The sequence below is a fragment of the Myiozetetes cayanensis genome, unplaced genomic scaffold (assembly GCF_022539395.1).
Source record: "Myiozetetes cayanensis isolate MyiCay16 unplaced genomic scaffold, myiCay2020 scf5-8, whole genome shotgun sequence".
NCBI classification, from domain to species: Eukaryota; Metazoa; Chordata; class Aves; order Passeriformes; family Tyrannidae; genus Myiozetetes; species Myiozetetes cayanensis.
The window spans coordinates 1707182-1721126 of record NW_026087742.1 but is presented as its reverse complement, the minus strand read 5'-3'; the positions used below and the strand labels follow the sequence as shown (position 1 = coordinate 1721126).

The 13945-nt window shown below is 45.0% G+C and overlaps 1 protein-coding gene across 1 annotated transcript; it reads right to left on the bottom strand.

Annotated features, from left to right (window-relative positions):
• Positions 1-1414: 1414 nt before the first annotated feature.
• Positions 1415-2089, bottom strand: LOC126649388 (claudin-8-like). The gene has a single exon (XM_050333505.1). It carries the CDS (start codon positions 2087-2089, stop codon positions 1415-1417), a length of 675 nt encoding a protein of 224 aa, XP_050189462.1.
• Positions 2090-13945: the final 11856 nt, after the last annotated feature.

Genomic DNA, 13945 nt, shown 5'->3' with positions numbered 1-13945 from the left:
ACCCTCTTGTCAAGCTACTCAGGGTTTATTTAATGCACAAAGCTTAGGCAGGCCAGCTCTGTTTAAAATGCAAGCTTTCATTTAAGTTCTCTTGAAGATATGGTGTCCTAAGACATCAGGAGGAATTTCTTCATGGAAGTCTTCTCATATCTTCTTTCGTGTGTACAACCAGATGAGCTTGTTCAGAGTTGCATCTTATAAAGTGAAGAATTTGGTACTGAACTTTCAAGGGGTAATAATTCAAGGAATTTACTGGAGAACCACAGATCACATCAAAAACTCCCTATGGAATATTTAAAACAGTCAGCCAAGCTCTAGAACAAGAATGTTGTTCTCCATTAAACACCTCAAATTGAATTATGTTCCTGGTTCAGTCAAAGGAAAAATTCCATTGATTACTGTAGATCTGGAGTGACACCTTATTAATTGGTTACAAAATTCTATTAAAGTATTACTACCATTGAATTATTTGGGTCATTTATTAAATCAATTTTTATGGAATGACTTATTTTTCATCAGGCTTCATTTCTTTACATTGTTGCTTAGCCTGTTTTAATGGGAACTGTGAGAAAATACTATCGTTGTTTATGCTCCTTCTGCCTCTAAACTATGCTGGTGTGAGTGGATCTCACCAAAAATCTGATTGTAACAAAAGACCCTTATTTAAAAAACATACATATTTCACAGTCCTGCAGCAAGCAACCAACACAATGTTTGTGGTCTGTGTGATAGTGGAAAATGTTGTAAAACCACGAGGAGATTGCAAGGCAATACTGCTGCTTCTAAAAAGAAGGTTGTGAATGAGTTTGACCTATATGGGTTACAAAAGAAATATTAGCTTTCTCTGAAAGGATGGTAATTAGGACAAACATAGAGAGCTATGTTTATTCTCTGAAACATGGGATATTTTTTCATATATTTCAGCTTACCTTCCTCTGCTGAATAAATTCTCCATGCAACCTTCCATTAAGCCTACAGTAAATCAATCCCTTACTGAATGCTTTTCTTTAAACCATTATTATCTTGTCTTTATTCACTGTTATCCCTGCCTTCCCAGGCAGAGAAAAAAAAAAAACCAAAACCAACAGCTGCTTTCCTCTGCTCTTCTTTGCAATAGGCCAGGATTTCATATCACGGTGTAATTTTAAGCCCTTTATTACTGCTTAACACATAAAATGCGCCCCAAAGCCAAAGCAGAGCCACGCAACCCAAAAGCCGTTCCGAGTCACCATTGGAACGGCATTAAAAATTCACCTTCCCGTGCACTAAAACTGTCCTGGCTGCAGCACCAGCCCCAGCAGAGCACACTGAGGCTCCAAACCACGGCCCCAGGAGCAGCAGCCCGTGGGGGCAGAGAGGCAAAGGCAGGTTTCCATCCACCCGGGCAGACGGCGATGCAGAAGGAGGTACACACCTAGACATACTGACTTTTGGAGTAGGATCCCTCGGTCCTGCTGTGCGGGCGCTGCCCGTGAGGCGGTGGGTGAGGTGGGGGTGAGTATCTGTAGCTCCCGGGGTTCTCAGAGCAGCGGGAAGAGCAGCAGAACACGGACCCAGCGGCCACGAGGCAGAAGGAGGCCGCCCAGCCCAGGTACAGGGCCTCTCCAAGCTCCCTCTTCTGAGCAACATTGACCAGCGGGTTGTAGAAGTCGCTGATGATGGAGTTGGCGACCCAGCAGAGCGGGACGAGCTCGACGAGGCCCGAGAGGACGAAGAGGAGCCCAGCAGCCAACAGGATGCAACCTTTGGCTTGCCAGGGCCTCTGTGGGCACCGCGTGCACCTCATCCCGACCGTGGCCAGCACGAGGGCGAGGAGGGACAGCCCCGAGCCGGCACACATCAGCCCCCGGGACGCCTGCAGGTCCGGCGAGAGAGCCAGCACCGAGTCGTAGGCCTTGCACTGCATCCTGATGTTGGCTTGCCTGACGCAGTGCATCCACAGCCCCTCCCAGATGGTCTCGAACACGACGATGTTGTGCTCGATGAAGGCAGACACCCTCCACTGGGGCATGGCCGTGACGGTGAACGTCCCCACCGTGCCGACGCCCCCGGCGAGCAGCCCGGCGGCCTGCAGAGCCCCGGCGCCCATCCCGCCTGCACAGCTCAGCAGGCAAAACAAAAATAAAACCAAGGGCAGCTTCTTCAAAAAGCCGCTGTCCCAGAGGTTCCAGAGCCGGGGCCGCACAATCTTAAATCAGCTTAAACCTGGCACGGAACTCCCTGGGACTTGGCTGCGCCTCCATGGCCTTTGTGAATTCCCCCCCGGCACCGCAGCTCGCAGAGGCAAACTGAGCAATCGAGTGGAACAACTTTGCTGAGCCAGGGGAAGGACAGGGGGGGTGTAAACCAGCAGGAGCCACTTAGGATAAAGGCACCTTTCTGAGGCAAATGATTTGCATGGAAGTTGCTCATTTAAAGAAATAAATAAATAACTAAATAACTCAATAAATAACCCCCAAGCCCTGCCCTTGAGCCTGGCTGTGTTCTGCAGGTTTGCCCGTGATGAGGAAATGGACCAGACTCTGCAGGGAGATTTGGGGGTGAGACTGGTGCAGTTACTGGGGCTGCTGCGCTGGAAAAGCAGGAATACTCTGCCTTGGCTGGGTGGCAGAGTTCCAGGAGGAAGGCAGAGCCTGCTCCCTGCCACTGGGCCTCTGCTCCCGAAAGCACTTTTGTCCCAAAGCTCTGGGGAGAGCCCTGTGGTGACAGGATCCAGCAACAAAGCAAACCCAAAGGATAAAGAGAAAGTAACTCTAAACCTGAAAGAGTTCTGCAAAGGACAGCCAAAGCTGCAAAAGAGCATTTAAAGGGGAGAAAAAGGACTCAGTCCTGCTAATACCATATACAGCCCTATACATTTCTCTTGCTCCACAGTATTTTGGGAATAGACAGGCTTCCAGAGGTATCCACATGCTCAAAAGATTGCACATTCAGGTCTACAGAATGGGGATTTAACTATGGAACAAGTTGTTTCCCTGTGCAAAAGTGAGCCAAGGAATTAGCCTGTGTTGGAGTCCAGTGCAAGGGGAAGCATCAGCACTCCAAGGCCTGTTAGAGCTATGCCTGTACCAGCAAACACTTTAGAAAAACATCATTTTAATGAAGCAAAAATAATTAAACTTAAAAATTATGGAGAGCAGTTTCATTCAAGATTTCTTGTGTGATGTGACCAGTGGACAATCCTGAAAAATGTCGGGTGAATGAATTTGTGAAAATCGGAACAATAGAAAACACAAAAAATCTAGGAAAAAAAAAAAAAAAAAAAAACAGACATTGTCGTTTTTACAAATCCTGATAGCTACAACATATGCATGAAATATTCAGCCTGATCTCTTCATGTGCCCTAACACAGAAAAAAAAAAAAATCAGGCATTAATCAGGATTTTTTTTGTTGTTGTAAAATAGTACTCCATATGTGAAGACAAAACCTGATTTGTTACGCTGGAAAAGATCAGTTTGGGATATAACTACCTAGATACTGAAATAGAGGCCTGCTGCTGCTCATCTGAACTTCCTTGCCTCTGGTTTTCTCCCTGCCATTTATACCTCCCCAAAACCAGAAAGTGAATGCAGAAGAAGCAGAGCGGTGCAGTGCTAAATATACCCCCTCGCTGGCATACCAGAGACAAAAAGATAAAAGCCCCATTTACATGGAATATTTTATGCTCCCCAAGTGTGTTTCTGCGTGCAAAACTGTGGTTAGGAGGGAAGGCAAAGTAAGAAGCACTTCACAAACCTTTCCATCCCCAGTTTGGCTTTCAAATCCACTGGTTTCCCCAACCTCTGCAGCAGGCTGCTGCTTGTAAAAAACATGGTAAAACATATAATAATGTAATTATCGTGGCCTGGCTTTGCAGCCCCGTGGTTGCCACTCAAACATCAAAGGAAAAGCTCCCAGCCTACAGGAGAACAAATAAACAAGTGCTTTAATAATATATCAGCAAGTAAACACAAATGTGGTACAAGCAGCAGGACTGATTTTTCTTAGAGACTAGTGAAGTTCTAATTTACAGGACATGGAAAATAATTAGCTGAGCAAATATAATTTAACCACGTTATTGATTAATTTACAAACCCATTAAAGCTCCCATATAAATTCATGGTAAGATTGTGTCTGCGTCAAGGATTCAGTATTTGCACATTCTTAGAAGGATTAAATTTAAGTGCCTTATCTTGCTTAAAACCGTTTTCAGAAGGAAATGTGGGGAAATCTTATTTAGCATTATGGATTGCATCTGCTTGTTTTCAATTAAGACACAACTCTTTTGTGAGGGGGCAAGTCAAGAATTCCATTATTCGTTCTGTGTATTCAAACGTCATTTCATCACAGGGAAATATCAGAAATGCCTGTAACATAGTTCATTGTCAGCCACAGGATCCTATTGTTTTGCTATAAAACAAATAAGTACATACATAATTTAACTTTTTTCTTTCACTTTTCTTTTCTTTCTCTTTTCTTTTTTCTTTTTTTCTTTTTTCTCTTCTCTTCTCTTCTCTTCTCTTCTCTTCTCTTCTCTTCTCTTCTCTTCTCTTCTCTTCTCTTCTCTTCTCTTCTCTTCTCTTCTCTTCTCTTCTCTTCTCTTCTCTTCTCTTCTCTTCTCTTCCCTCTTCCCTCTTCCCTTTTCCCTTTTTTCCTTTTTTCCTTTTTTCCTTTTTTCCTTTCTGCCCCTAAAGGCATTTTGGAATAAAACACACCAGGAAAATACATTTTCAGCACAATGTCCTTCCTGAGCATGAAGCAATTCTTAATTTCAGAGTTATGAGGTGCCAACAGCAACCACTGATGCTGAGGGGGAGGTGGGGAGAGGGGGAAGAAGCGGTTGCTTAACACCTCCAAAAATCTCACCCTGCATGAGTAGCAGAGCGAAAAGAACCCTGATTATCGATGCAGCTCTGGAAAAGCAGAGGAGTGTTGATGTCAGACGAGTTGTTCAGCATTTTCTGCCCCAGAAGGCTGTTATTACTGTGTCAGTGATGTGCACTCTCCAGGCTCCCCTCAGGTACACCATAACCTGGCACTTACTTTTCTCCAAGGTCCCGTACCTAACGCAGCAGAACACGAAAAGCCAGTTCCACGTATCTGGTGCAGGCAGGAAGAGTCACAAACACTCATAACCAGCTCCACTGGAGAGCCAGTTCTGCTCCACTGTGGCAGCTTTCACTCCTGTTCTTTCTCTCCCCACTGACCATTGTCCAGATGGCAAAAGAGGCAGTGACAGAAATTGCAAAAAGTAACAGTCCTTGGCTGGTCATTGCCTAATATCCCACATAACTTTACACTTTTGCTTCTCTTGCTGCTCAAGCTTTAAATCCCGCACCCCCCCTTGCAAGAGAGATGACAATGAGATGATGTTCCCCTTGGATTAACACCCTGTGCAGAAATTTCAGTTTCCCCCGCTTTTAACCTCTGTTTGTTTTGGGAGGTGTTAATGCAGGAAATTTGCCTTGCTTGGAACTGGGACACACAGTTCAAAAATAGGATTTTTTGAAGATACCCAGGGGCTAAAGAGGCAACAACTTCCTAGGGACTCTGGCTCTGTACACCTTGAGAGGCAGCTGGAGCCTAGGAGGGAGAAAAAGAACTGCCAGAGCTCAAGGAGCCTTTGGACAACGCTCTCAGGCACAAGGCGGGATTGTTGGGGTGCCCTGTGCAGGCCAGGAGTTAAACTCACTAATCCTTGTGGGTCCCTTCCACTCTGTGGTATTTTGTGGTTCCATAATTCCATGATTCTAAGGGATGGAGAGGTCACCACGGGGTGGCTTGAAAAATGGACTACATGAATTTCATCAGGAACCATTCTGCACCAGGACAGGCTCACCCTGAGGAGGTTATAGGACATTTCTAGCCCTGGATTCAGGCTTTTGATGTGTGGGAGCTCCCTGTGTGCTGGAAAGGGTCACAGCAGGAACATCTGACTTCACATGCCATGGAACCCACCACCCCTCCCCTGAACTGAGCAGGAACAGGTAGTATTTTGTGTGAAGTCACTTTTTTCCCCTCATGCAGAAAGACAGGTGAACATTAATATGAAGGTCTGAGATTAATCAGTTTCTTCATTGTTTCAGAAGAGTTTTCATGGTTCGTGTGCTGGAAAGAAAATCTACCTCCCGGTTTATCCCTCTGGAGTGGCTGCCTCGGGAACATCCTCTAGCAGCTCCTGCAATTAGCCAAACAATTAACAGGTGCCAGACCTCCTTTAAAATGAAATGTTGCTTAAGCTGATTTGATGAGAAGTTTTACATCTCTGGACAAATCCTATCATTTGTGGCACTTCTGCTCCAACCTACTGGAGGCTCCATCACCACATTACATTTCATTTTCTTTTCTAAAAAGTCCCCAGGCTTTTGTTTTTATCATTCCTGACATTCCTGCTGTGATGGGCTGCCCACCCTGAATCATAAGACTTTCACAAAGGCGACAGGATAGGCCATTAAAGATAAAAACAACTGGGCAGTGCTTGTCTTCTGTTATACCCCAGGTGCCTCAAGGACTCCAGCAGGATTTCATAGGTGGGAATTAAAGCAAAACTTGAGTGTTACCTGCTTGCCTAGAACCTGCATTGAGAGTTTAGCAGAGAACATGCTCAGAGGAGATAAGGGCTGTTTTCAATTCAATTAACAATGTTTAATCTTCTGGTGCAATAAGATCATTGTGGTGATAATGTTCATGTCGTAGAAATAATACTCTGGCATTTTTGAGGTGCAATAGTAAATTTGCAGTTAAGTTTTAGTAAACGAAGGGGAAGGAATGAAAGGGGGACTCAGCCAAGCAAACCCAGAAATTCAAAACCTGTGCTGAGTTGGAACCAGACTGAAGGGCGGGGTGTTGTTTCTTTAGCACAGCAGTTAATCTGACCCACTGAAGGGACTTTCTTTAGCTCTAACCCCTTCTCTTCCCTCCTCTGCAGCGTCCCAAATAATCCTTAGCTAAATATTTTATTCTGAGACGGTGCTGCCTCTTATCTCGTTACACCATGGTTTTGTATTTGATTTTAATCTTCTTCTATTTAGCTCGTACCAGCCTCTGGCCTTTTCACATTTAAGGATTTTCCGTCTGCAGACATTTCCCATTAGGAGGAGGGGGAAAACAAAAAACCTTCCCGTGGGTAAATAATCACACAAGATACAACGTTACATTTAGGGGGGAGTGAAAAATAAAAGACAGGGACATTTTAGCACGAATTCATTTTCCTAAAACTTAACAACAAGTAATATAATTAATTTTTCTTACAACGCTATTTTCCATGGGATGAAGGCGGGGTGAAGGCAGTGCAGGAAATTGCACCACTTTACAATATTGCAACGCATCAGATTCCAGCCTGCTCCCTCCAGAGTGTGCCTCTAGCCCCCATAAACAGCTCTGGAGTTCTCTGGAGGAGACATTCACTTTATAATTTCACCACAAACTGGAGAGTCAACATCAGCTCTAGTGCTGCTAAATTATTCCCCCCTCACAAAAGCAGCTGTGAAAGAACATTATCATTACAGATCTCAAACACGCTTTTTTTTCTGTTGTTGTTACAAATTCTCATTCAAGACTGCTGATGAATATTAATTCTCATTATCCCAAAATACCACAGAATGTGCGCTCAATCATGAATTCCTCATAAAGACAATCATATGTGTGGCCTTCCAGGACGTGAAGGAGCTGCAGGATGGAGAGAGACTGCTTACAAGGGTCTGGAGTGACAGGACAAGGGGGAATGGCTTCAGAATGGAAGAGAGAAGGTTTAGATGGGATATTAGGAAGAAATTGTTGCCTGTGAGGGTGGGGAGGCCCTGGCACAGATTGCCCAGAGAAGCTGAGGCTGCCCCATCCCTGGAAGTGCCCAAGGCCAGGGGGGCTTGGATGGGGCTTGGATGGGGCTTGGATGGGGCTTGGAGCAACCTGAGATAGTGGAAGGTGCTGGATGATCTCACATTAATCAGAGCAGGGAGCGGGATAAATAGATACAAACAGGAGAACACGTTTCCTTTAGCAGCTGTGTGTTTACTCTGAGCTTATCTTGCTGCACAAAGCCAGGCTGGAGTCAGAACACAGCTCCACTGGACAAAGCTGTGTGCAGCACACAGGCTGCCACACATAACAGCAAGACTACAGGCACAGGTTTGGGATGTGTGTGGGGTGTGCAGGGACCTCAGGTTTCGTTTGGGAGCTCCTGCTGAAGCCCAAGCCACTGATGTGGGCCATTACTTTTGCTGGCTAAGTGAAAAATCAGGCTGTGCCCTGGTGCTTTCATCGCTTTTCTATTTGAGCAGAAGTGGCAATTATTGTACAGAAATATCTGCAAAAGCTGTGCAAAATATTTACTGTGAATGATGAGTCCTTGGGCTTTTATTTCCAGGATCTTGGCCTCAGGTTTCATAATTACACAGAGACCTCCTCCCACTCAGCCACCCTCACACCAGGCTGCCTGAAGTTGTCTAAACCCAGAGAGAAAATACAGACACCAGGGTCAGGCGTAGCCTGGAGAGAAGAAAAATCTGCTCTAATGAATTCTGCCTGGCTATCTCTTCATTTTTCCTCTTGTAAAACAAACAAACAAACAAACAAACAAACCCACTCAGGGCGTTTGCTTCCAACCAGCGCAGGCTTGTGGGGTTTAATTAGCCAAAAGCTCCACACACCTGCTGAGTGTGAAGTGCTGCAGTTGTGACCCAAGTTTTAGAGGAGACAGACAGCTCCGAGCCTAATGAGTGTTTTAGTGGAGATGTGGAAGCAAGGAGGAGCGTGCTGAACGTGCTCACGGCTTGATTATCACCCCCTGTCCGCAAGCAAAGCCAGTCAAAAGATTGTTAAACCCCGCTGTGGTCTCAGGGATCAAATCAGCCAAACAAACAACTGCGCTGCTTGTTGTTGACACGTCCCAGAAACAAAAGGTACAAGTTATGTGTGGCTCCCCTCGTTAATTTTGGTTCTCCAGACAAGGTTTTCCTAGTCACAAATTCATTACAAGCCGGCAACAATAGAGAGGCAGAGCCAAATGAAACCTCCACATCTCCCTGGGGAAGCACAATCCATTTCCAACGCCTTTTTTTTTTTTTTTAATTCTTTCTGTGTTGGTCTTATGCAGACAACCAGGGTAAACAGCCATGGCAGAGCTACAGGCTGTTCCCAAATTGTGTTAAGGAAGGCTGAGGTGAGGTCACCCTGTCGCCAGTTTACCGTGCGAGAAGAAGGAAAGAATGACAGCAGAGGTGGGGAGAATGACCACTCCTCCTCACAAAAGATGGACAGTCTGTTCTCCGAGTTATGGAAATATCCAGCTTAAATATAATAATTAGCAGAGAATGGAAATGGAAGTTTCTTTCATAACAAATAGTGATTACCAGGGAGGCCTGGCTTTGGAGGTTAATGGGAGTTTGTAATGAATAGGGAACTCCAGAGTGGATGTAGAGAGAGCAATTTAATCAGCCTGGGGGGATCAGGGGTCACGGTCAGCTCCAGTCAGAGCAGTGGAATATAAAACATGTGCATTAAAATACCAATAAAGGCAAGAATGAAGCCAAAGTATAGGCTAGGAGTTAGTCACTGTGTTTCTCCAGACTGCATGGTGCCTCCAAATCAAAACCTATTCATTCCACTCACCCAGGAAGTCCAAACAAAAAGAAATGACTTGTCCATATACTGGAAAAGCAGGGAAATTCTAAGGCAAGCAGGGGAAAAGGGGCAGTGAGGGGAGGCCAGGATATGAGCAAGAAGAAGGTAAGATTTGGTAGAAAGGGAGGAGAGGGTTAAACCTTCAAGGGAAGAGAAAAGTAGAAAGGAAAAAGAAATAAGTCCCACGGAGGGAGTGGGAGAGGGTGGTGCCCTCAACATGTTCCAAAATCCCAGCAATGTGAATTAGTCTTGCTCTGAGATTTTTGGACTCGGTCCATCTGTCTGTTAATACCTATCAGCCACATCTCATCCTCCAGCACCTGCAGAAACATTAATCCCAACACCAACCTTCTCAGGGAGATTTGTCATGTTCTTGTCCTCACCTATAAATAGGGCAGCAGAGGGGTGAGAAATGAAACCAGGCAGAAGGTCTTAAACTGTGTCTAAACAAGGTGTCAAGTGGTGTTTTAATTCATGTTGGGCAACGCTGAGAGGTTTCTGAACCTTCTCCCAATACAAACAAGGCCCAGCAAGCCGTGATTTCTCCTCCTCCTTTCCAGCACAAACTGACATTTAGGCCAAAATTGCAATTAATAGCTGAGGAGGAGGGATCAGCTTTAATAATATAAAGAGAGAACCTTATGAAGAAGTATCAGCCTGGCAGAGTACTAAAAAAGAAGAGGGGGATGTCGCTGTGGAGCCAGGGGCGTGTGACACGGGGTTACTGCAGGTTGGAAAGGGGAGATGAGGAGCCATCCCTCAGCTGCAAAGGGACACCTGTGTGGTTCAAGGCCCCCTGCAATATTGATGTGGGAGCTGCTGATGAGGAAGAGTGACTTCCCCTGCTGCAGCTGAGCCGTGGGCAGCAGCGGAACTCGCACTCCCATCCAAACATTTCACTGCGTTTCCCCAAAGTGCTTCCAGCGTCTCATCGCTTTCATTCCGAGCTGATTGGATTTTCCTGTAGTGCCACCAGCTGCTTCACACACAAAAACAGTGGCTGTGAACTTCAAAGTTTAACACTGGTTCTCACTGCAGTTCCATGCCAGGGTTCCTATGGGGGAAGGTGAAGAAGGGAAAGGAGCTCACTGGGGACACTTCTCTCTTACATCTGTCCTGGAAAGGTCCTTATCAGATACAAGACATTCTTCTGCATGTATAACTACAGGCATAACCCATCAGACCACAGCTCCACCTGACCAAAATCTCTGTTTTCCAAAGCAGCCAGTGGCTAAGTGATATAGTAGTGTAATGCTGTGCCAACTGATATCCTTCCCCAGGATAATTCCCAAAAGCCCCCCTCGTGCAATTTTCAGCTTAGAGCATCTCAGTATTAATGTGTTTAATAGCCCTCAATGGACTTTGCTCCCAGTCATTTGTCCAAAAACACTTTGAGCCAATGTAACCAGCTGTAATGTGGTGCAGCTCCCGGTCCTACACCTGAACTGCACCTGGGTGAGGGACTGCCCCCTCCTTCAGCCAGCTCCAGGGATGGATGAATGGTTTATTCCTCCTTCAGCCAGCTCCAGGGATGGATGAATGGTTTATTCCTCCTTCAGCCAGCTCCAGGGATCTCTCATTCGACCTCTCTTAGCTCTTTTGTCTGTAAACAACATTCCCTGTTCCCCCTCTCCTTGTCACCAGTGATTTAACACACTTCTCCCATATCCCTCTGCTGTCATTTCTTTCTCAGCCTGGGAAATCATCACTCGTACAGAAACCAATCCACATGTCTGATTATCCTTGTTGCCCTTCTTGGTATTGTTTCTGTGTCAGTGCATCCCCTCCGAAGTGAGAGGGCCAGATGTGACCACACATTTGGGATGCAGGCACAGCATGAGTTTGGGTGATGGCAACATTCTGCTCTGTGTTCTGATCCTCCTGCCTTTCCCAGTAACCCTTAGTTTTCAGCGTGTCACTGTGACCAATAACAAGCACTGTGATGATGCTTTCATGCAGCAAATTATTAGAAACCTAAAAGAGCCCAATCTTGTGGGGTAGCAATCATTCAGAGGCCATCATTTCATATATGAAATTAGGATTGTTTCTCCCAGGGACACCGCTCCGCATTTTCCTTGCAATGAATTTCACTGACCACTTCATCATCGCACCATTCACCCCCGATAATGTCCTGCAGTTCCCACAATCAGCCTTGCATTCGCTGCTCTGAATAACTTTGTGTGACCAGTGAGTATTGTCACCTTGTTTTCCCCATTTTGGGGTTAATTAGGAGCACGCTGAACAGCACGAGCTCCCCACGCACATCCCCGCGGGACTGCGCTCCTGTCCCTCTTCTACTGTCAAAGCTGACCATCAATTTTTGCCTTCTGTTTCCCTTTAATGAATCCTTTAATGCACGGACCTTCCTCCTGACCCTTGTTCAGTGAGGGACCTTGTAAAAACAACTTTAGAACAACGTTACCAGTGAAAAGAATCACCCCTTACCTATGTGCTTGTAAATAAAAGCGCGTCAGTAGATAACATGCTTTTAGTCTTCTAAAGCCACATCCCAAGGCAGGGAAGTTTCCAGCAGTGATTCTCCACACGTCAACAGCGAAGTTCTCCCTTGTCCCCACGTGTGCAGCTTTGCAGCTGAATAATTCAGTAATTGCAGAGTGAATCCCTGACCTTCAGCACTGTTTATGCTGGTCAGGGCACTTCCAAAGGGCTGCTTTCACAAGAAATGCAAGAATAAGCTGTGAAACAACTGAATGGGTGTTGAAACCTGCAAAGAAAACAAATTTTTTTATGCCAAATTTGATACTTGGTATTTCAGTTTGGGTTTGGCATTCCCCTTTGGCAAAGCATTATCTCTTTGCAACTATTTAAACATGCATATATCACAACATTCTTACTGCACCGAGGGTGGTTCATTCATGCTTTAATTAACTGATTTTTATTTTTTTCTGCCGGTTCAGTAAAAGTCCTGTAAAGTCTGGGTTAGTGTAATTTAATCAGCTGCCTTTTTTTATCCAGCTTCTGGAAAATAGAAAGCTTCTGGAAAATAGAAAGTGAAAGCAATACATCAGTTCTCTAAAGTACATAAGAAGGGGATCTGAGCTGGTGATTTTGTGGTCCCAGCACTTGGAGGATTTTAAAGGCAAGGCATCACAAATGCTGGGGTCCAGCTCCTACCCATTACTTCAAGAGTGGAAAACAAGATTTTCTGCTTCTTCCAATACCAACTGGCTGCCACACTGGGAGTGAACCAGACATTGACCCGAGCTAGCTGAATAAACTAAAATGAAAAAAAAAAAAAAATAATCCCTCTACTGTCGGAAAAGACTCCTCTTGTCAGGGTTTATTTGGAAGCTCAGCAGGTCAGGAGCCACCCCCCAGCTCAGCTGTCTGCCTTTGGTCTAAAAACCTTGGCACCAAAAATGTGCACATCGCACTGAACGGACCCAGTGCCCTCTTGTGGCCTCTCCAGGCCCTTTCCCATCCTCATGTCCCCCCTTTGGACACTCTAACAGCTTTAAATCCTTCTTATAGCGGGGTGCCCAAACCTGCACCCGGTTGTTGCAGTGAGCAGCGGCAGCAAAGTGAATAAACTCGACAGAAAACGGAGCAAAAAGATACTTTTCAGTGCTTATTTCAGACCAGATGACACTTAAAAAAATATTCTTGCTTTGTACAAGTTCTGGGCAAGAGCAGCAGAGGTGATGAGTGGACATGGAGCCCTCTCAGACGAGTTTAACACACTCCTCCACCACGGTATTTAAATGTTTTTATCTCTTCCCTGCACTCAGGATTATGTATTAGGAGAAGGAAGGATCTGGAAGATTGTTTTCCTGTGTTCTTGTTAAGCTTCTCTCTCTCTCAAGCCTGATGCCCATATGGCCTGTTAATAATGCAGCACCATAATTTAACACAGTTTGCCTTCAAATAAATCCCAAAGTAAGGATGGTCTGGGATAATGCCCAGTTAATGTGAAGTGCACGGCCCAAAGGGAACAGAGGAGCAAATCAAACCAGAAATGGGAAAAGGGGGAGGAAAAATACAAGGCACCCCAAGCACTTTCAAATAATAATAATAATAACAATAATAATAATAATAATAATAATAATAATAATATTTATTATTATTATTATTATTATTATTATTATTTTGAGCTTTCATCCTGTCAGCTTAATTTAAAAAGAATTAGATCTTAATATCCTCCAGCAGTTCCAGTGACTTCCAGTGAGGTGAAGAGTTGTAACTGGAAAAAATAAAGTGGGTGGTTTTTTTTCAAAAAGAAGCTTGTAATTTTGTTCTAACAGGTTCTGGGGAGGTGCCTCACCAGGGCTCTTCCAGAGGCCTCCGATTTTTCAAAAGGCAAAGCAAAAAGTTTTGCTGAATGCG